General features: G+C 25.4%; 2 protein-coding genes across 2 annotated transcripts; both read right to left on the reverse strand.

The window, feature by feature from the left end:
* Positions 1–18,410: 18,410 nt before the first annotated feature.
* LOC113554521 lies at positions 18,411–19,621 on the reverse strand. Its single transcript, XM_026958401.1, has 3 exons — positions 19,319–19,621; positions 19,119–19,235; positions 18,411–18,716 (listed from the first exon to the last, which is right to left on the reverse strand). The coding sequence occupies exons 1-3, from the start codon at positions 19,601–19,603 to the stop codon at positions 18,438–18,440; spliced, it is 681 nt and encodes a 226-aa protein (XP_026814202.1). The 5' UTR covers positions 19,604–19,621; the 3' UTR covers positions 18,411–18,437.
* A 1,114-nt stretch (positions 19,622–20,735) lies between these two features.
* Positions 20,736–24,141, reverse strand: LOC113552293 (SH3 domain-containing protein Dlish). The gene is made up of 7 exons (XM_026955096.1): positions 23,846–24,141; positions 23,484–23,701; positions 22,682–22,898; positions 22,476–22,603; positions 22,094–22,283; positions 21,867–22,021; positions 20,736–21,791 (listed from the first exon to the last, which is right to left on the reverse strand). The coding sequence occupies exons 1-7, from the start codon at positions 23,892–23,894 to the stop codon at positions 21,627–21,629; spliced, it is 1,122 nt and encodes a 373-aa protein (XP_026810897.1). The 5' UTR covers positions 23,895–24,141; the 3' UTR covers positions 20,736–21,626.
* Between the last annotated feature and the right edge of the window lie 9 nt (positions 24,142–24,150).

A 24,150-nucleotide genomic window follows, 5' to 3' on the forward strand; every position in this document is an offset into this window, starting at 1 on the left:
TTATTTTGAGTAGATTTGATTGAGACGGAACTGTGGAATGATTCATTAAATTCGAAAGCGATTATTATAACATTTTAAAGATGATTCAGAAATTCAAAACAGTAAGAGTAATTAACATTGTTACCAATTTTTTCAGGAGAAATAATTTTACAATCATAATATCATAAGCCCAACTTATAAAATGCAAGTACTTATTTAAAAATATAATTTAAACTTAAATTTCAAGTAATAAATAATACTAAAAAATATGTTAAAAATGCATTTTAAATTTTTATTTTTATTTATATTTCACAAGAACCTAGTTACAATATTTTTCTCAATTTGTAATTTTGTTCGATTTAGATTTAATTTTCTTGTTAATTTACATACATAAATAATATTTGTTGCAAAAAAGTATTTTTACTGTGTCTTCTAAAAGTATTAAAAAAAAAACTTCGTTGTAAAAACAAATTACGCTTTGCTATGAATCTTAAATACAATAATGCATTTTAATCGGAAAATTAAGTCTTACGGATGATTTAAATACGTTTTTACTTATATTTCTTACAATTATTATACATAACTGAACAATAATATAGAATTATAGACAATAGTTATATTTTTCTAAACTTTTAATTAATTTATAACATTTCAATTAATTTATATTTATGCATAAGTTAGAGATTTTGCTTAGAAATATTATTAAGTGTTAATTAGCAAGGTATCTAAAATCTAAAATATTTAATTATAATTTATTGTCAGGTCAACTTATCCATGATTAAACAGTATAATAATAATTAATATAATAATTCGTCATTTTCTTATGAAGATGAAGTATGAAGAATATTTTATTAGCCGATGACCGATTCCTAGGCTGATGCATACTATATTTTGTTTCGTGGAACGAGGGAAAGCGATCATAATGACTTTCTTCAGTATAGACCGGTATAGATGTATAATAATGAATGGTTAACTTTTTTTATTTTTATTTTTTATGACAAATCAGAAATTCTTATGTAGGAAATCTGTACAAACCCGTACGTGAATTTAGCTTTCTTATGTTGTAATTATCCATGTGCAATGAGTAATGAGTATTGTGCACCCATATATGTTACATTCACGGGTAAAAATTGAATTTATAAAAATAAAGGATTTTAAAAAATCATAAAAAAAATATTTTATAAGTACTTATACCTATTACTTAATTATAATATACGTAAATTAAAAAATATAATTATTCATTAATTCTTGTGTTCATCTAATTATATAATTATTAGATACATTTGTAACTAATAAGAACTTGTAGTTTTATTATAAACAAAGAGTGATTCATATCATTGCGACATTGTTAAACCCAACATAATCATAAATGTGTTAGAACATAATACTTTCGAAAACATGAAATTCCAAGGTATAAAATCAATTTGTAGGTATACGTATATTTCACCTATGGGTGAAATTTCAATTTTCAATACATTTAATCTATTATGTATATAAACTCGAAAATATACATTATACGCATTTACTTTATTATACTTTCATATCCCAGGAAGAGCGATAGTGAAGAATTTATTATAAATTCCAAATTCATTATTCGAAAATAGTGTGATTTAATAATTTATGATTAATTTCTTTAAAATTATTTAAGTCTTATAAAAGTGAATACCTATCAAATAATATGTAAAAAAATAATATATGTCGTAATGAAACCTCTTCCATGCAATAAATATTTAAGAATAATAATCGTTCTGAAAAAATTATTCTGATTTTTGTTAGACAACTCATACTTAATATAATAATAACATTGAAGTTTTTAGTTACAATAGTAAATAATTTTCTTTACAAACTATTTCAAACAATTCAAACCAAAAGTTCCAAAAAATATTAGTGTCTTAGACTAGTTACATGTGGACTTTGTAACATTTTAGGTGTCTTTTATCTAAAGTATAAATACAACTGTATTGTGAATATATTATACTTAATATTGTTTATATTTGTATAATATATTTATCTGAATTCTTAAAAATAACTTTATTCGAATATGTATATTATAATAAATGTTGTTTAATTTTTCTATATTAATGTATAAGAGATTTAAAATAATATATTAATTTAAATTTATAACGTTAATTTAAATAATGCAATTTGTTTATACTGCTGTAATGTATTTTTGTTATGCTTAACTATATAATACTTGTTTGGCCCGTTCTGGGTGTAATCGTAATTTTAACAACGCAAACCTGTATAGTTTTTCAAATAGTAATGACAAATTAAATTTAAATAAAGAATAAAATAAAGAACATAATATAATAAAGTAAAAACTTACAATTTTATAAATTTTACTAATTTTAATATAGATATATGAATTACTTTATAGCAAGGGATGACAAATTATTTAAATTCTACCTGCCAAAAATTACCTTTTTTTCCGAGCATGCCTGCAGGGCCCCCTCAAAGGGGGGTCAGGAGGACCCATGGTACTGGGGCCCGGACTTTCGAGGAGCCCGTCGTCCGTGCCGGGCTAATAATAATTACATCAAAATATATTAGAAAAATGTTTTAAATACTTAAATATTTTCAAGATTCAAGTATAAATTATTTTAGGATTTTTTTAATTAACTCGAAAATCATATGAAAAATCTATAGCTTATGATCATATTCTAAATATTATGATATCACACCACTATTAATAACTTGAAAACAATTGATCGCCTATGAAATTTTTCCTTCTCTTTCCTTAACTAGTAACCAAAGTTGGTTAATTTATAAATGTATATACGTGGTATTTTTGTTCGTAATAATTTAGTTGTGTCATATTAATTGAATAATATTTTTCTAGATATAAATGTTAATTTATATTTATATATTATATCGTTATGTTATATTATTGTCATATATTTATTTTGTGTAAACATGCAGTTCTACACATAGACATATTAAATATTAAAACATTTATTGATTTATTAATATGTCTATGATTCTTCATTGTCCCACAAAAATAGTGGTTATGTCTACGGTGTTCATAATAACTAATGTATAAATAAATATGATACGAACAAAATTTATAATCCGAAATGTAAGCAATATTTATATTTATACAATAATTGATAATTGGTTTCATTTTAGTTTTTACTACAACCGCGTATCGTATAGGCACGTCATAGGTTCGTAAAATCGTAAATATTATAATGTCTTCAATTTATAAGATACCTATAAATTTGTTGATATTTTATTTTTTATATTCTATTTTTATACCTACTCCTATAATTTATACTTAAAACTAATATTTAAGGTTAAAGGTATATTCATGTCGAAAAATGCATTGTTATTTAAGAGAAGCCCGGATTTAGTTGTGTACCCGGGCCAAAAATATGATGTGGGGGGCCTGATGCCATGAAAAATATTATATATATTATATTGAATATATATACATATATATAATAAAAATATTTTAAATGTTAGTGTGCCATGGATTTGCCATCTCTGCTTAATAACATAAGATATAGTATAAAGACCTACATAATATTATCTCTATAATAAGTATGTAACAGGAGTATGACAAATCATCTAACAATAAATACAAATTATACGTAAATCTATAGGGTTACAATAAATAATTTCTAGTTGTTTATTCTAATACTATTAAATATTTTAATTTTTTTGTGATAACCATCATATAAATTTAATTCACCACATTTGGGCTGTGAATCTGTGATGCTTGTTTCTTACATTATACTTACTTTTTATAAGATACGTATAAGACTACTGTTTATTTACTATAATAAAGGTTTTTTTTTATTTATATAAATATTATCTGTATTATATATTATACTATATCAACCTAGATTTGATGGTGTTGTGGTATGCGATCATTCCGTATTACCGTTACGAAGCTGACCCACCTATGTGTATGTGTGTGTGTCTTCAAAAAGCGCCTGTAACACACATTCCATTCCTTCCTCTCACCCAGACACAACCGGTAATCGTATGAACGATGATAATAATTAGTGTGTGTGTGTCGCCTCGCAACCTAAAGTGATGACCCAGAAGTATATACTATTTACTATAGGATATAGGTATACAGTTTACTATACACATTATATGTATAATCGCCGTTGTGATTTTGTTTTAGTACACTTAATTCCGGCGGAACGGCATTAATACTTCATAGTCCAAAAATTTTGAATTCCGATTACTATACCTATAATTTTATATATTTATATGTATATAATATATTAATATAGTGTAAGCGCCAATATAATAAGTATACAGTACTAATATAGTAGGAGCGCATTTGTATTAATGTCAAATGGTTTTATAAATAATTCTCTAAAATGCACATACATATTATATTATTTTATAAATATATTTAATAGATACTTTGATTTGATACTATGTAGAACATTGTTCTCATCTCTTTTTTCTATTAAAATTAAAACATTTTATATTTTTAAACAATTAACACAATATAATACTAATGTTTAAATATTTAATATTGTCTTTTTTTTATCGTGTATTGATGTATGCAGGAAATGTTTTACGAATTTCAACGTTTCAAAATTTCTTAAAATTACAGATTCAGATATAAAAACAAAACACAAATAATTTAAGTCAAAGTTCTTATTTAACTTAAAATAAAAACTGTATACTTGATTTTTTCCGCACAATAAGTCCTCCAAAATATTATTTCGTATACAATCAGGCACGTATACAATGGGTGAGGGGGTTTGGGGTTCAACCTCCCCGCGGAACTATTTTTGATTAACGAGAAAAAAATTGTTTTATTATGGTGCAGCACAATTCGTATTGCTAAATTTTGTAAACCCCTCCAAAATTTTTTTTTGTGTACGTGCCTGTGTACAATCATCATAATATCCCATCGTATTTCTTTGTTTCATTAAAGCTTATAAAGGTATGCACTGTTAATTGTTACTAACAACTATGAAAATAATATGTAAGTATATATAATTTAAATAATTATAATATATAGTTAAAATGCCAAATAATATATTACATTTTATCCTTTCTGCTTACTACGCTATCGCCTATCATTACAGTTTAAATTCGATTATAAAACTTTTAGATCAATATTATAAATAGAAAATAAATTACGTGACAAAAATAATTCGAACAAAATATAATGCGTATAAGTTCAAATTAACTACCAACACGGCAATACATTAATTTATTAAGCCACAGATCTTTTGGTTTAATTGTAAATATTATTTATAATAATATTATATAATCTATATTTCAGTTATATAGAAGTATCTGATATATATTATCCATATATGTGTGTATTTTGTATAATATAAAAACATGATATTCATAATATAATTAAAGATAGGATGTTGATGACTTTTTATTACCCCCCCCTTTATATTAATCCTATAAGATTAAAATACCTTATGTCAATGTTACTTTTTACATGTTTCATTCTTCACAGTATTATATTAATTGTATTTTGAATTTTGGATATTTTTAATTATTATATGATTTATATGTAGATTTTTTGTTGTGATTAGATTTACTGCATGCATGTTTGCGTGTCATACTACACAATATAGTTTTACAAACATATTACAGACGCTCATATACCAAAAATATACACGGCTATCGAATATTTTGTTTATAAATTGATTATGTTATTCCGATAAACAAGATTAAATTGAAATTTATATTGCTTTAATCATTTTTAAAAATGTTTAGATATTTTTTTCATAGTTTATAAGTCATTAAAATATTTCTTTTCTTTTTATTACTGGTAGTTTTTAAGTCTCACATCTTATTTCTAAAAATAACTTACTATTGGTTTCTAATAAAAATATAATGACGAGTATTCAAATTTAATTAATTTGCTTTTCAATAATACAAATTTTAATCCCTTCATAATCGGTACATAAAGTAGGTAAATATAAAAATATATATAATATTATGTACGTAATATGTATATGTAACACTGCACGCGTGTTAACAATTTTTTTTTCAGATACGCTGCAGATTTACCGTTTTTTTTTTTTTTTTTTTTATTGATCAAATAACAGGTATGAACTTAATAAATTATTTTGAACAGGTTACAGTAATCATAGTATAACTGTCTAAATGCTTAAAATAATCACAGTCTTCTAAAGTAAAAACATTAAGACGACGTAGAACATAGAACCCACATATGTTGTCTTCGTCCTACACAAATGTGACATAGAAAATTTTCATTCACAAGTTTCAATATTGTGCTGTTAGACATTAGTTTTGATATTAGAGTGAACTGACCTATTATAAAATGCAAACGTAAGATTATTATCCAGGGCCCCACGTAGCTTTTTATTGATATTATTATTTTTAAGTAAGTTATAATCTTTTTGAAACTGTACATATCAAAATTACCATAACTCATTTGAAAATAACAATATCAATAAAAGGCTAAGTGAGGCCCTGGATAATAATATTACATTTTAATTTTATAATAGGTCAGTTTACTTTAATATCAAAACTAAAAGCACAATATTGAAACTGATGAACAAAAATTTGTTATGTCGCACGTTTGTAAGACGGAGACAACACATGCGGGTTCTACGTCTTCTTAATAAGTACTAAAACTTTAAATATAATAATAAAATAAGTTACCTGTCCTGATACCTGTAAATGGCAAATTCCAACTATGTATAATTATTTCCATTTGAATGTATTATTTAAATGTAATTATATACATATATTGATATATTATAATATTATAAATTATAATGTACCATATTATATCTAAACGATTAATATTATAATTATTTGTTTAATATATTATATTCATATAGAGGAATATTTTTTAAAAATAAGTAAATAATAATGTATCATAAACAATGTTATTCCAAACGAGATCATTTTTCAAATTAACGTCACGTAAATAATAATTTATTTTTTTATAGAATACTATAACACTATAACACTATTTAGGCACGTTTTAAAGTAATAAATAAATATAATATTAAGTGTACATTTATGTCCAAATATTATTATATTTACAATTACAAAACATTATATTAATATTTTGATTTTTAATTCTGCATACTTACGACACTGTAATAGTAGCTATTTTTGAACATAACAAAATTATTATTATTTAGGTTAATAATTAAATGCGTTGACTCAATCTGCAATGATAGGTAGGTATCTTGTAAACGGTATACATAGCGTATTCTACTTTTTTATTTAATTAAAAAATAACGGTGGATCATACCGATGTATAATAAATAATTTAATTTAATTTTTGGATATACTTTTTATTTAATTACATAATATATTTTTACACAATAAATATAACTTGTAAATTGATATATTTGTATAAAATATATAGTTGTATTTTGTATAACAGTCTCATACCAAAACTGAACTTAATATACAAATTTGAAAATATATATATTTTATACAATCCGGCGATGATAATTAAAATACATCTGTTCCATTTATAAATAATGATTTGAATTGATCTTTGTTATTTTGACTATTTATCAATTTTTTCTTTTATAGCTTTATATAACTATAACTATAGACAATTTTTTACAAGGGAGAGTTGTTACAAACAAGAGTCAATTAAAGATGTACTACTTAAAAAGTAAATCAAATTATACGCCACACAAAATCCATAATCAAGGGTGACAAGGAAGAATGATCCCGGGATAGGAAATCATTGATTTAAGGATCTCATCCTATTCCACAAAATTTTTATTTAATACGCACATTCAACATTTTTTTTAAAGTAAAATAAAAAAATGATTTTATTAAAAAAAATCAAATGATACATTTGTAATAAATGTATAAGTCTTTAAATTAGTTAAAATGAGAAATTGAATAAAGGATTATAATATATTTTATTTTTATGTGTTAATAAATAATAATTGATAACATAATACAATCTTGAAAAATTAGAAATTATTATTTATTTTTTTTTTTTTTTAAGGGAGGAGAACTAACTCCACAAAGATTCTTTATATTGAGGTCCAATGTATGAATAATTCAACATGTAATTCAAGCTGGCTTGTATAAACGGACATATATATAGACGATGACTTATAATTTCGTTTACGATGCATAGGATTTTGGTTTACCTAGGTCACTATTAATCCTTTTACATTGTATAATCTTTATTATTGACGTATGTACCAATTAAGCTACCAAAGGACATACATTTTATAACCGTCTTTAGGATAACCTAACCTAACCTTTGCGATAAAATAAAAATGTCACTACTAACACATTTTAAATGACTGCAAGGCACATAATAATACAATAACCTGTGTACCAATCCGAATCGAAGATAAAATTATTTTCATTTAAAATAATCGGTCTGTTTAAAAGTGATCGGGTACTGTAGAAAGTGTATAGTACCTGATGCTATAGTTAAAAAAATGTTTCTATAATATATTATGCATTTATGCTTGTTCGTTCATTGGACAAATAAGGATCGATTAAAAATTAAAAAGCGACAGTACTTTTTGCCATAATTTCAAGTATAAGTAAAGTAATAGTCAACAGGTATCTGGTTTCATTTTTTTTTCGAAACATAATAATATAATATGCAATAATAACAAATATATTTTAAGTGAGGACGAGTCACGCAGCTATTATAAAGGTCCCTATACCGATGAATTTCACTGTTCAACATCTACGGTAAGCATAGGTCAATGAAAAAAATAGGAAAATTAATGCATTATAATAATAGTCTAATTAGTAAATTATAGTCTATATTGGTTTGTAATTTAAAATATTCGTAAAATTTGACAAAACATGATCATTATATTTATATAGGTTAGTGAGAAATAAGAACCATTGAAAATTATGGAGTGAACAAAATAAATTTACTACTCTGCGCATTGCAGTATACATTATGTATAATATTATGTAGGTATAGTTCTTATAGTGATAAGTGGCGTATTATGAAAATTGAAATTATCTATTTATTATTCGATAATGCAGTTGATGAATCCAAAAGAGTTTTGGAAAACCACAATACCCTACCCCTCCTCGTAAAAACTGGAATTGCAGCTTATTAATTAATCTTATAATACCTATTCCATTTATATAACATACATTATACATTTATACACTATAAGCAATAAGGGATTTAAATATAATACATACCATTCATAGTTTATTGGCCTTTTCATCGTTAAATATATTGTTAATGGTTTTTAAATCTACAAATATGAATTGTATTTTCTTATACTGCTGCAGCGCGTTCTACTTTTGTGACACAAAGAGTAAATGATAAGATGATGATGTATCACCACCACATATCATAACATTCATAACATTAAAATTGCAGATGTATGTTGATATTTTTTATCCATCATAAATAATTTTTTTATAATATAATAATGACGAGTGAAGAGATTGATCATTTACACATTTTATACCTACAATATAAAATATAATAATAAAGTATGTCTAATAACAAATAATTTAGGTATACATTTTGTCACATTCGAAACACGTGATACCGCTATTTTTCAATTGGCATGACGAACAATATATACTTACACAACTATATCCTAGAATACTGCGATACAATGTAGAAAAATATATATTATTTTGTAGGTAATGTAACACATAATATTAATATCTCCCATATTAATTTCATAATTTATACAATTAATATAGTTTATATGTACGCCTGTATCATTGTACAACGAAAAATCTAAATCCTGTCATGACTAATTTTAATTTCCGTTTTTAAGCACACACTGCGAATCCACAGAGAAGCGGATCTGCAATCATATAATACCGGTAGAGAATACGTTTTCAAAATAAATACCCATGATGTTTGATATATTAATATATTATATTATGTCATGTCTATTAATTATTATGTATTATGAAATTGCTCTAAATTCTACAAGTCTAAACACATTCGTTGTCAAATTGATATGTCTATATAGAATGAAGACGTTTGATATTGTATCAGGCACATTACTGCACCAGGAAAATGCTTCAAGACCAGTATACATATTTTAATATTACCTAGTATATTGAATTTATCTACGAAAACGAACAGACATTTTATGGTATTATAATACGAATATAGCCGTTAGCTTGTAGCTTCGTCTAAATATCTTTTAATTTATATGAATGTAGGTTACAATAATGAATAACGATTTGTTCGTTTATACTTGTATAAGCCGTATTAGGTTTAGGTAGGTATGTTATATATTATATTTAGTAATTTTTCATAGGATTATTTATGATATTATGGTGGGAATATTCGATACCTACTTCAATGGGTTATTAGAAGTATAATATTATAATCATGTCACGTATACCTATATATAATACAGTAGTGTCGATTTTATCATGGTTTATTTTCATATCGCAAACAATAAAAATGCAATGAAAATAATACAAAATACTATATTATTTCGCAAAAACAAATTTCTTCGCACATACTTGTACATATAATTTATAAAAACATACAAATAACCATTTGCAATTATAGCTAGACAGATCATAAGCGCAATTTGAAAGGGGCTTGGAGGGCTAAGTCCCATCAAATGGTTCGTATATATCCCTTTCCACCTTTATATATCTCAGGGAGCATACACATTACACACAGTACATACATGCAAATTATAATAGCCCCTCCTAAATTTAAAATTCAAACTGCGCCTATGAGATAGACACTTATTGTAATTTTTCATACACAAAAATGTTTAAGTGTAAAGATAATTTATAATTAGGTATTATGTGTACATGTATAGTACTATAGTATATTAACTTTTAAATTTTTTTAATCAAATTATGTTAAAAAATAGATTAGTAGATGTGTGTCTAAAATATATCCGTATTATATTTATGTATTCATAATACATATGAAAAACCTATACAAATGAAACATGAATATAATTTGTTGCATATGTGTTACAGTATAAGAAAATTATACGAATATTTATATAGAAAATGCTTACTTCTGACTAATGTAATTTTTCTAATAATGTTATTTAGGTTGAATATGTTGATATAAGTCCTATAGGTAGGTTTTTTTTATTTTTATTTTAGATATAAAAACAAAAACGGTTGTCCGAGTTCGTTAAGATGAAAATTCTTACATACCTACCGGTTCATAAATATAGTGTAAAAAAAATATAGAAACGTGTATTATTAAATTTCATTTTATTAGGTAGGTATATATAAGTATATAACTATTACTTAGTAGTTTTTATAATAATATTATTATTATTGTTAAACATATTTTTCATTATTGAAAAATATAGAGCACGTGCATATTTAAATCTCTAAACGTCAAAAAAAAACATAGGCACCTATTTCTATATTATTATACAGGTAAATATTTTATAAATATTGAATAACACAAAATATATGATTTAGATGGTTATAAAAACGTTAAAGATGTCGATTTTACAATAAAATTAGCCCGTATATGGCATATATTTTCAGCATAGAGTAAAGAATATACAGTAAGCTATCTCAACAAATTATTCGATTAGTTATACACCAATACATCATAAATTATGATTCATAATACACCACAGGTAATAGTTATTTTAATAACCACATCCACTATAATATACAAATTATTATGTCTATATAGCAGTATAAAAAATATGTGTGTAGAATTGTAAAAATATAAATTAAAAAAATAAAAATAGCTCGGTAGATATAGGTATTAAAAACAATAAATTCAATTTTTAACCTTTGATATGTAGGTATCTACTTATAACTTTTATATATAAAATATATTTAGACCTACCTACTATCTATATAAGCTACAATAAAACAATACACATAGCTCGATGTTTCGTACTGTTTTGTGTATGACTTATGTATTATAATAGCAAATAATGAAATGTGTAGGTAATTGAGAACGCGTGTTTTTAATGGAGTATAGGTACTTCTGGGTATAGTGTAGGAATGATGTAAATGTACTGTTATTTTCGAGGATAATACTTATTAAATATAATAAATGATTAGTCGTATTCCTCTCGTCACGTTTGAGTATAATATATTATATTATAATAGGTATACATATATATAATATAGTATATATACCTATTGAATCTATATATTATATATGTGGCATCTACATAAAAATATTATGTATACATATATATATATATATATAATGTACGTATAACTCCAAAACCTGTAATATTTTAAACCACATTACGAAATATTATAGTATCAGAAAGAAATTTAGAATCCCTTAAAACTTCAAAAACCACGATGTATGCATAAAAGATGCGCTTATTAAACATTCTTTGTTAGAAAAAAAATTATATTTAAATGCATTGAAATAGCCTTAATTAATATATTTCTTTTAATTCATTAATGCAAGTAATATCTGAGTATAGGCCATAGTTAAGACAGTACTAACTTAGCAATGTGTCAAGTTCTTATAGAAACCTAATTGTACCTACTGCATAATTATACCATGTTGAAATAAATAGCACCTTATTATTCTTGAAATATCTGATTGCAGTTTAAAATATATTAATTATATTATATAAATTATGACATACCTATATTATACTTTTATTATTACGATTCACAGAAGTCATTCGAGAATATCGCTATATTGTCTAGGTATCTAATTATATTAGGACTTATTTTATTATTTTATATTCTATATTCCTTTTATACACATATAACCTTTATAACCTACACTATACCTACTTTTACTTTTAAAGTATACAGATTATAATTATATTATATCACAACAAGAAAACTAAGATACTTTAAATATATTTAAATATTAAGCACATATTTGTTTAATTGTATTCTTATGACTGTTTATTATAATTACATTTCCACAGGGGATTAGTATTTAGGTATCCATTAGATAATTAATATTATACGCATATATATTCGTAGTAGGTACCAAGTATTTTAGTGTCAACTATTAACTGTAAAATACACATGTTATTATGTTAAATATACTTAAGTAGGTTTAAAGGATTCCTGTTTTTCTTTAATTATTTTTTCTTTTTCTCGGTTACCTATTTTAAAAAATAAGTACTGTGAATTTTTTAGTTTTGACTCATTGGCCCTCCAAAGAACAACTAGATCTAATTTGTAAACTTTCCACTCTCGAAGTTAAAAATTATAACACTTTTAATACTTCAAAAGGTGATGATGACAGAAAAAACAACACATGCATCATTGTAAAATCAATACCTACATTCATCGCTTCGTTCAGCATCTAAAACTATAGATCTTCGTTAATTATTGCTACATAAATACATAATAACAATTTAACATGAATATCAAAATTATCCTAGCTGGAATGAAAAAAAAATTAAAATAAATATTATATACCATTATTATTAGCAAATTATAATAAATATATAATTATAATTATAAGTAATTATATTATATAATAATATTGTATATATTTTTTAGAAAAAAATGATTGAATATTTCTGTAAATTTAAGTTGTGATTTCTGTTAAAAATAAAAGTATTTTCTATACTATACATTTTAGTTTAATAAATTCTCCGCAGCATAAAATTACTCGTATTTTCAAGTTATTTAAAAAATATATACCAGGTTATTTAAGTACCTATACTATAACTAAATTTTGAATAAGATTCTAATATAATAAAATTATGAATACATTTCTATAATATAAATTTTAAATTAAAAACATACCATGTCTGCATTGTGTTATTTCCGTCTTACAAAGTTACAAACATAATATATAACATGGCAAATTTTTCGTTCACAATAATTCAATTTTAATTACGAAATAAACTATGAACATTTTAAAATAGTATATATTTTATAAATTTCATAACGTTCATAACTTGCTTTAAAGTGTAATATCAATAAAAGTTTCTGGTATGCCTCAGATCAATGGTTTTCAACCTGTGCGTCGCGGTTCCCAGGGGCGTCATCGGTTATTATTAAAGGAGCCGCGTCTGTACTATAAACTAAAAATAAAATTGCAAACAATTTTTTTTATTATTACTATTAATCGTATGATAGCTGTAAATTTAATTCCAAAATCAAAAGGAGCCGTGGACCCAAAAAGATTAAAAATCATTGCCCTAGATAATAATCTCACCTTTAATTTTATAGTAGGTAGGTATATTATTAGACTGGGTACATTATGATTCACTCTAATCTTAAAAATAACAGAGTAAAATAGATTATTGTAAACGTAACACTTACATGTTGTACGATAGAGACAACACTGCAGTGGGTATAGAAAGGGTATTTAAAGACTAATTAGAAACGATGTATATATACTACCTATATATATTTTTTTTTATAGTAGTCGTATCTATCACAAGAGACCTCATTTTTATACATGGCACCGCATGTCTTAAGTGGTGTAGTCTAGAATTAATCAAGGAAGGATTTTAAACAAATGTAGACAAAATATAAAGGCATATGTAAATATTTAATACTGGCCCTTTCATACAAAACCGAAAAAAAAACGGAGACGTCGCTCAGCTGTATTATCTTCAAAGTATTATTCCTTTTTCCAACAATAAGCATTAAAAATCTTTACAACACTGATAGATAATCAAAATTGTCTGAACATAATTGTTTAAAAATTTTAATAGGACTTATGTCCGTATATTTAAATAAAATAAATAATAAATAAAAATAAAATAATCAGTGACGTATTTGTAGGAAAGAAGATAATTATGGAATATAGATTACAGCGCACATGCCTTTTTTTTACAATTTGCATCCCAGAGAAATATATGTTTATGGACGAGTATTAAAAAAAAACTAAAATTATAACTAGGCTTATTTCCTCCCAATTTTACGATCATAATTATATTAAAATATTAAAATTATTAATTTTGTTTGGAATTATAACTAACTTAGTTAATCATGGACTATACGCATACGTTAATAATGATAACGAAACCTTATTTTTATCAAAACTATATATTTCATTGATATTATATTATAATCCAGTATTTCCTATTGGTATTAGTTTTCAGTAATTATCTCTAAAGACTACTTTTAATTTAAACAGTTTGATTCAGTTGAATTTTTTTAAAACCATTTTATCCCTATCTTTTTGCATGTTTTTATGTATGTACAGTATTCCCCGGGGGTAAGAGCAATACCGGTCATTTGCATTAAAAATAAATATATATAACCTTATGTTTTAAAAATCTGAAGCTGTGACATAATGTAGGTATAGTCAATATGCCTATGCATCCACGAATAAATACATTAATTGTAGTACCATAACATTTAGAGTTAGAGTCTTAGAATCTGAGATATAACAATTCTTGCGTATAACTTCATCGTAGTTCCCCCAGTCACCCCTATATATACACTGCAATAGTCACTGCTAATTTAATAATATACCTACTTTTAGCTAGGTAATTACAAAATGTACGATAATTTATGCGTAATATTTTAATTTCAAGTACCATGAAAAATTTAATTAATTATATTATAATGATTTTTGATTTTATTTTATTTCAGACTTAATGTTTGCCTATGCTAAAAATGTATAGATATATATTCAGATTAATTATAAAAATGTTGATAATATAGGGAAATTGCAACGACTAACGATACGACGTATTACTGTATTAGATTATGTGTTCACTCATCACGCCTCAAAAATCGTTAAAATATTGCATTATATAGGTATATTCTGTTATCTAGGTGTATATCAAGTACACATATTAAATTATGCTTTATTTTTGTTGCCAACCGGATTCCCAGTCATACCCCCACTTAATAATACCGTTATAGTGTAATCAGCTTTAATAAAATATCACTATGCAGATCCAGTTACTCAGTAAATATATACTTATAAATACACGAATACACTATACACCTGTATGTAATTGTAAATTAGTGTTTAGAATTTGAAAATAAATCATTAAAATATTATAAGCTAAAAACCATTTTGGGAAACCGGTAAAAAACTTTTATAATTCAGAATTTTCAAACCTATTGAATAATGTTGAGGGAGGGGACTGCATGAAGTTGACCTCCGGAAATAGTTTTTTTAGGTAATATCTAAATATATATTTACATAAATTCCATTAAAATTTAAAATGTAGGTGCTATGTTGTTACTACCTATGTAATATGTTGAGTTCACACTAAAATATATAGGTTTTAATGAATACGTGTACTTGCTTAAAACTATATCTACAAATTTACAATACGGGGTGAACTATTATATTTAATGTAAGACTACACTTATTATTTCAGAAAATACTAACGTTTTTGAAAATATTTTTATTTACAATTTTTTATGACTATCATTTTTAAATTTCACTCTTTTGAATGACAATATACATTTATAGTTTCATTTTCATATTCCTAATCAGGATTATTATAGGAGTATTTAGTTCTATAAAAATCAAATTTTGGATAAGTATTAAGTACCTAATTTATTAGTTATAGGCAGCAGCATAGCCAAGGGGGACTAAAGGGACTATAGCCCCCCCATTAGCCGTATTTTTTATATTGTTTTGAAATATTAGATTCTGAGCGGAGTGAGGAATGTATTGATTTTACAATGATGTATGTTTTTTTTTATTTTTGTGTCTGTCATCACGTTTGGAATAGAAAAAATGTTTTGATTTTTAACTTCAGCCCCTCTTTAAAAAAGTAAAAAAGTAAAAAATTAATGTAGTTGGTCCTTTGGGGGGTCAAAAATAAAAAATTTTCAATAGTTTTCAAAATCCTAAAAAAGTAACGTATTATGGAAATTTTTACGCATAATCAGTTTTCGAAAAAAATCGTTTTTTTATTTTACTGTAACTCAAAAACGAATCATTGTAAATACTTGAAATTTTCTCTAAGTCTTTATATTAATGTTATCTATTTAAGATTAAATTTTCAAAATATTTTGACTTTTTTTAAGCTTAGAATTTAGGCAATTGAAATTTTTGATTTTTTGAAGTTTTTTTTAAATTTGAATAAAAAAAAATTGGCATTCCAAAAAATCTTTATAATTTAATAATAGAAGGTTTATTATAAGTTGTACTTATCGTAGTAAAAAAAAAATCACTATTGTTAGTCACAATTTTTGTTTATAAGCATTTAAAGTTCAAATGTTTACAAAATATGTCAAAATCGCGAAAATTTGCAAGGAATTTTTAAGTTGAAAATTCATAAAAATTTTGTGATTTATATCAAAGGTTAAAAAACCCAATACAAGATTCTCCATTACATTTTCTTAAAATATCTGTAAAAAAAACTCTAGCGTCAATATAGAAAAAAAATTATAAGCGTATGAAATTTATTTTTTTATAAAATCAAGTAAAATAACGATTTATTACAATTTAAATATAAGTAATACTATAATATATCCTACTAATTATCCTAGACTGACAATTCTCCATTCAAAATCGTTTTTCGTATACAATGATACCTGTCATATGTTCAAATTTAACACATCTATTAAAGTGGCCTACTCTCCATCTCTACCATACAGCAGAGCGACATCAAATGCACACCTTTTTTAAATTTAAAATGGAAATAGTCTTACAAATTGTAATTATTTAAAATATTAAATAACTTAACGGCAAATCAACGTTAATATGTTACCAGTATTTTTGTTGTTGTTTTTGATTTTCAATAACAAGTTAAAATTATTTAGCCCCCCCCTCCCCATAAAAAAAATCCTGGCTACGCCTCTAGTTATAGGTACTTATTGTAACAGTAATAACTTGTAACTACCGAACTACTCAGTACTGGTCATAAAATGAGTTTTTATGTAATCAAAATACTTCAATTAATTTCAGTTTTGGAATAAGGAATTAAAAACGTAAATATTGTCTTTACAAAAATGATTGTCGGGCATTAAATGAATCAACCAGCATTACAAGAATTATAATCTATGATTAAAAAACAATATGCGTATAGCTCGTAACCTAACCGCTATTTAGGCAACAACGTACCTATACACGTCCTATTGACACACTTGTTAATTATATTATTATATAGGTACTTAATACTTATACATAGAATATAAACAAAGCAATACACCATGCCATATTAAGAATTGTCTACATTTAAATTTACGGCATTTGTAACTATAATAAATTTACAAAGGCTTTAAATAACTAAACAATTTTTACGATTTTTTTCACCATCATCATATTGGCCACATCCCCGGAAATATTATAAGATATACTATATTCTATAACACTTACTACCTATCTTAACATAATTTATATAATTAAGTATCAAATTAAAATTAATTTAAAATGTTCTGGCCAAAGCAATTGCCCATTCCTCTCAAAATACGCCTTTGTATATTATTATACACAGAAGTATAGAAATATAGAATACAGATATTTACACACAGTAAAATAGTTATTATTTAATATATTACGATCAATAATATTTTTGTAACGTAAAACACTAAAACCGGATTTTGAACTGAAATGTCACCACGTAGACACTAGATAATATTACGTTTGATGATATTACTTATAATTTGTGAATATGTGATTCACATCACCTAAACGAATTCAGTTTAATAATTTTCACACAGTCGTTATGTTTTTCAACGCAATGCTTTGCATTCCCTTTGACTCGCTGCCAGTCAGACACATTCCATGAAAGCCATTTGTGAGACGAACTGCGTCTACTCTCCTTTACCTGACGCTGCATATAATGTATGATTGGTGACAGGCGACAAAGAAGTAATTGAACACACGGCAAGCCAGACGCCAACTGTTCGATCAACAGATCTGGTAACATTTCATTTGTTGCATCATCCATCATCGATTTGATCTGAAATCGAGTTAAATATATAACAGGTACCTAAAACATACAGGCACAACTGGAAACGAAATATTGGAGCTGTTGAAGGTATCAAAGTTTTGAATTTTTAAAAGAGCTGACTAGCTGAGAGGAGCCTTTAAAATATTTGTGTATAATTATTAATCAATTAAACATTTGTAACCATTTGGGAAACTCGGGGGCAGGCGTGTAGACAAGGGGCCAGGGGTGTTACAGGTGTAGTAACAACATTAATTTTGAATAACACCCCTTTGAAATTCCTAGCTACGCGCCTGCTTGGGGGTACTGCCATACCTAGTTGTACCACTCAATGCTACTACAATAGAATAGATTTAATATATTGGTTACAATTTTGTAGTTAAAGTGCAAAATAATTAGTTATAGTGTTCATACATATGGATTATTCATAATCCAGTCGATTGGACGGCCATCGGGAAAAATCTTGATTTTTTGGCTAGTAGCAGTAGTAGCTCTATAGTTGGTTGTTCCATAATCAGAAACAGTTAAAACCTAAATAATGTTTCATATAATGTATAAATATTATACTTGTACAAAATACTATTGTCATTCCATAAAACATAAAGATAACTTACAATTTGTGTCAGAAGCACCAATCCATTTACTATAATAGTTTTTAGAGCATTGGAGCCATATCCGATAACTCCTGAAGCTGCACGAATCAACAGAGTTAACATATTAGATTTTGTTTCAACTTTATTATCAACAATTGATCGACCCACTAGGTCAGCCACAAGTACAGACATTTGTTTCCAATCTTGACATTTATCGATGTTTTTATTTGAAGACAAACATTGAAATTCACTGGCTGTACATTTGAGGATAATTAATAAGACACACATTTTAAATAAAAATTGCATAATATATTCTTGCAATTATCTTAAACAATTTCAATAAAAAAAAATAATTCAAGTATCTGAAAATTATATTAAAAGCATAAAAAATACAACTCTGACCATATGTCAATGCATAAATGAGGAATACTGAACATTTCTAGCTATTTGTTACATCCAATTATTTAAATCACCAAACCATATGAACAGTTATAATTCATAAAATATTTAACACTGTCAACTAATTATGATGTTCTTAAGTTCACAACACTATTTATTAAAAAAATAAATACAAATAATTTTTACATAATTTTTGTGCTTGACAACTGTAATAATTTTTTTGGCTTAATAATAAAATAAATATTTAAAAATACATTCATTCCTAAAATGTATTATAAAAATAAAATTGCAAATTAATGTCAATAATATTTATTGTATACATTTAATGTGTATCAAAATGTAATAAAATATAAAAGTGATTTAGAGCAATACAGTCTTAATAAACTATTAAAGTACAATGGCAGTATGGCACAAGATCAAAATGGACGGATTTGAACATATTAACCACTATTATTTGTCTTATAAAATCGATTGTTGTGGGCTATAAATCATCACAGATACATTTATTAATTTATACATTAAAAACAGTTAAAAATACTTTTAACCAGATAATTGATACAAATTAAGCAATGAAGTAATACAAAATTGCTTACACATATTATACTTAGTTTTTTATAATATATAACATAAAAAGCTTATAACTATTAATTCTATTGAATAGCATAATACAATAAATGTTTCCAACATTGATTTCATAAAAAAACGGTTGTATTCATTAGAAAACCTATATTCAAACTAAAAATATATATAATTATTTTTTTAACAAAGTGAAAAAATATCAAGTGATATATAGTTATTTAAGATCTTGTTGCACAAAAATAAGTCATATATTGTTATTACTTACTACAATTTTGATTTAACAATAAAATATCACATAACAAATTATTAAATATTTTTTTTATACAACTTAGTTAATAAAATATTATTTTTGATTCTACAAAATTATATTTTTTTTCATTTAAAATGCATTATTAATACAAAAATAATGTAATAAGTATGCACCATCTTATTTAAATAATAATTTCTATAGTAAAAATGTTGAAATTAAAAATATAATAGAAGTAAAAACTTTATAGTATTATTAAACATTTTAAATTCAGCGATGGATTTTTCAATTAATAAAACTAGCACATAAACTATAAAAAATCAAAAACATACAAATATACAACTTTTGTTTTAGTTTTTTAAGACATTTAAGTTTAAATCTCTTATGTATTTTTAAATAGTAAAATTCTGACAACTCAAATCTTGTCGAGATAAATTTTGATAACCTAAATAATAAGTCCTCAAAAAATCTTTTACAATGTCATTCGGAAAGAATATAGAAGGTTTCTGTATTCTGACCTTTTTTATTGATAAATTTCATCTTTTAACTTCAACTGCTATTACATTATATAATTTTTAATCACGAATGATTTTAAATAAAGGGAAGTGAAGTTTTGTGGACATTACTTATCAACCGTTTTCCCTAATCTATTTATTATATAAGTCAAAGTTAGAGCATTATTCAAGTATCATTTACAAGAGTAATTTAAGGTTTAAGTTACTCATTAAGTTAAAATTAACAATATTTTAAATAATTTTAGTTTTATACATAACCTTTTTAAGGATAAACTTTAAGTCTTATTTTTATTATTCATATCTTTAAAACAAATCAGATTCATGATTTATGTTACTATCATAAAAATTTAAATATTCTATTGTTATTATAAAACTATATTAATATGTCTAAATAATTATCATTACCAATCCCATTATCCTACAAAATATCACAGTTATTAGTTTTGAAAGATCATCGAAGGTATAAGAAGAATAATAAATAGAAATAAAGGAGTTATGATCAGCTTACATAATATTATTGGGTTCTTATTTGATACTTAAAATAGTATTTTTATACAGGAATTATCCAACAATATCAGCTGTAATATATTTACAAACTGGTCATAGCAGGTGGATGAGCATATGCTTTAGGTATGAAACCATATTTTCTTGTTTTGGGAGCATAGGTCCATAACCACCCTTCAACCATTTGATTGTCAAGATCTGCATATATCCATTCACCACGCTTAACTGACAAATCATCTGGGGCTTGAGGCTATGAAAAATGAATTAATTGATAATAATTGAGCAAACCAAATGTTAGTTTAAAAATAAATGAATTAAAACATACCTTATAATCATAAAGCATTACCATTTCAGTACCATGAATTGCTGGATCATCATCAGCCACGCAAGAGTTTTTACGAGGCCGTGCTCGTGTAACCGGAGGTAGTCCAGTATTAGTAGTACCAGCACATTGATTATTATTCATTTGATTTATATGCCCTATTCAACAAAACTATTATAATATTGCAACATGATAAATCATAATTCATTAACATTATTTAAATTATGTACCTTGTATTATATCAGCTGGATATACAAAGCCACTAGGAACAAAACCTTCCTGTCCGTCACTACGAATAATCCAATACCAATCAGGGTCTTCTCTGTTTAATACAGTCACAAATTCACCTCTCTCAACACTTACATCATTTTCATCTCTTGCTATGAAAGTGTATAACACAATGTAACGCCCGGCAGGGTCCTAAATATTTGTTAAAGACAGTATATCATATTTAATTTAATTTAATTTAATTATATAAAATTAATGTAATATTAATTTTTGTATTTCACAGTAATACTATGTTACAAATAATTGTATTCTTAGATCTACTCATTTCTAAATGATCAAAGATTATTTTAATACTTAAATTAAAATTGATTATAATTAAGTTACTTTAAAAAATGGCCGAATCTCAGGATGTGAAGATGCACTTAATAAAGATGCTCTAGAACTACTAATATTCTGTTTATTTTGATTTTTATTTCCAAAACTTTCACAATCAGATAAATCACCACAATTGCCTAATAAAACAGTTATATAAGTATGAAAATAATAAATTATGTATTAAAAACAATATTTTAAACGTCAATTACACAAACCATGTTTTGGTTGCTCATTGATTTCAACTTCAACAACAGTTTCAGTTGGTGTAGCAGCTGGCGCACGTGGTAATTTCTTTTTGACATTATTTAAAGCTATTTCACCAAGTTGTGAATTATAAGGTGTACAGTACGAATGAGGTATAAATCCTTCTTGACGACTGTCTTCAGCAATTACATATACCCAGTCATTCTCTCGGTATAGAATGTTCACCACCTAGAACATAATAAATAATTTTTGTTTAAAGAAAGGATGAAAAAATGGTAATAAATTTATAACATTTTACTACATAATATTTTAAGTAAAAATTAAAAAAATATTGTTTATTAGTTATTTATACCTATTCGAGTATCATTTGAATATTTTAGTTAAAAATAGATAAATCGTATATATTATAATTTAAAAAAATTAAAGGTATAAGAAAAATTGTTTACTATTATAAAAATAAATAAATATATAACTAATACAATTAATGTTATTCTAATAAACATAATTAAACTTTAAAATGTTTTTATAAAAATAAAAAAGATAATATTTCAAATCTAAAATGAGTAAGTAGTTCACTAATGTGATCAGGAAAATGATTAAACTAATTAAGTATTTAGTTACTATAATTATTTAAGCTAGCGCTACCTACTTACTTCATAAATCAGAAACGCAGAGTATTTAATCTTTATTTAATAACTTAATACTTTTTAACTTATAAAAAACTAAAATGTAGTTACTGGTCCTCAAATATTAATATATTATTTGTAGTATATACAATATACATCATAATATTTGTACAGTTAATATTCTTACCTGGCCTCGTTTCACAGTCAGCTCATCATCTACACAAGGTGTAAAATCATGAAGTACAACCATTTTGCTATCAGGCGACAAACCATTTTCTTTCTCGATCCCAACACGTACTAGTGTTTCTATGGATGCACTACCCGTAATACGTCCCATGCCGGGAACCGGTCCATTAGCATTGGTTCCTCTTAACACCTCTTTGTCCAAGTCACTAGTAGAACCACCTGCAAACAGCAATTAAAACACATAAACAAAAATATACTAAGTAAGATAAGCCAAAGGGCCCCAATGAAAAGGATTAATTATGTTGTAGGTGGTGGTGGTGCAGGAAGAGTAGGACGGGTAAGTATTGTTCATCATCATCATACTTTTTTTCTTCTTGCCTCGGCGTATTCTCACGGGACACAGAAAAGCCATTATTGTTTATTGGCCACCACGCATGCTAATCGTGTACGGATTTATCGTGTAGTTGGTCTCCTGAGATGTAAAACTGTTTTTCCGGCTCAGGAAAACCATATAAACACGGAAGGAAACGCAGAGCAGAAGCTTAACCAGCCAACTGGTGTCAATTATTTATTGACAATCAATCATCATTATTATTATCCGAAGGCGGCGGCGGTGGCGGTCGAACAGGTTTCCGGAATGGTGATAATTATTAGTATGACCTGGGAAT

This window comes from Rhopalosiphum maidis, chromosome 2, assembly GCF_003676215.2.
Source record: "Rhopalosiphum maidis isolate BTI-1 chromosome 2, ASM367621v3, whole genome shotgun sequence".
Lineage (NCBI taxonomy): Eukaryota > Metazoa > Arthropoda > Insecta > Hemiptera > Aphididae > Rhopalosiphum > Rhopalosiphum maidis.

Excerpts from the sequence above, each read along its gene's own strand:
- LOC113552293 (XM_026955096.1), bottom strand. The coding sequence starts at position 23,894 with ATGGCTTTTCTGTGTCCCGTGAGAATACGCCGAGGCAAGAAGAAAAAA. Across the intron at positions 22,899-23,483 it reads TGACTGTGAAACGAGGCCAG|GTGGTGAACATTCTATACCG; the intron begins GTAAGAATATTA and ends ATTATGTTCTAG. Across the intron at positions 21,792-21,866 it reads TAATGCTTTATGATTATAAG|CCTCAAGCCCCAGATGATTT; the intron begins GTATGTTTTAAT and ends CATTTTTCATAG.
- LOC113554521 (XM_026958401.1), bottom strand. The coding sequence starts at position 19,603 with ATGCAATTTTTATTTAAAATGTGTGTCTTATTAATTATCCTCAAATGT. Across the intron at positions 19,236-19,318 it reads TGGTGCTTCTGACACAAATT|GTTTTAACTGTTTCTGATTA; the intron begins GTAAGTTATCTT and ends AACATTATTTAG. Across the intron at positions 18,717-19,118 it reads GGATTATGAATAATCCATAT|ATCAAATCGATGATGGATGA; the intron begins GTATGAACACTA and ends ACTCGATTTCAG.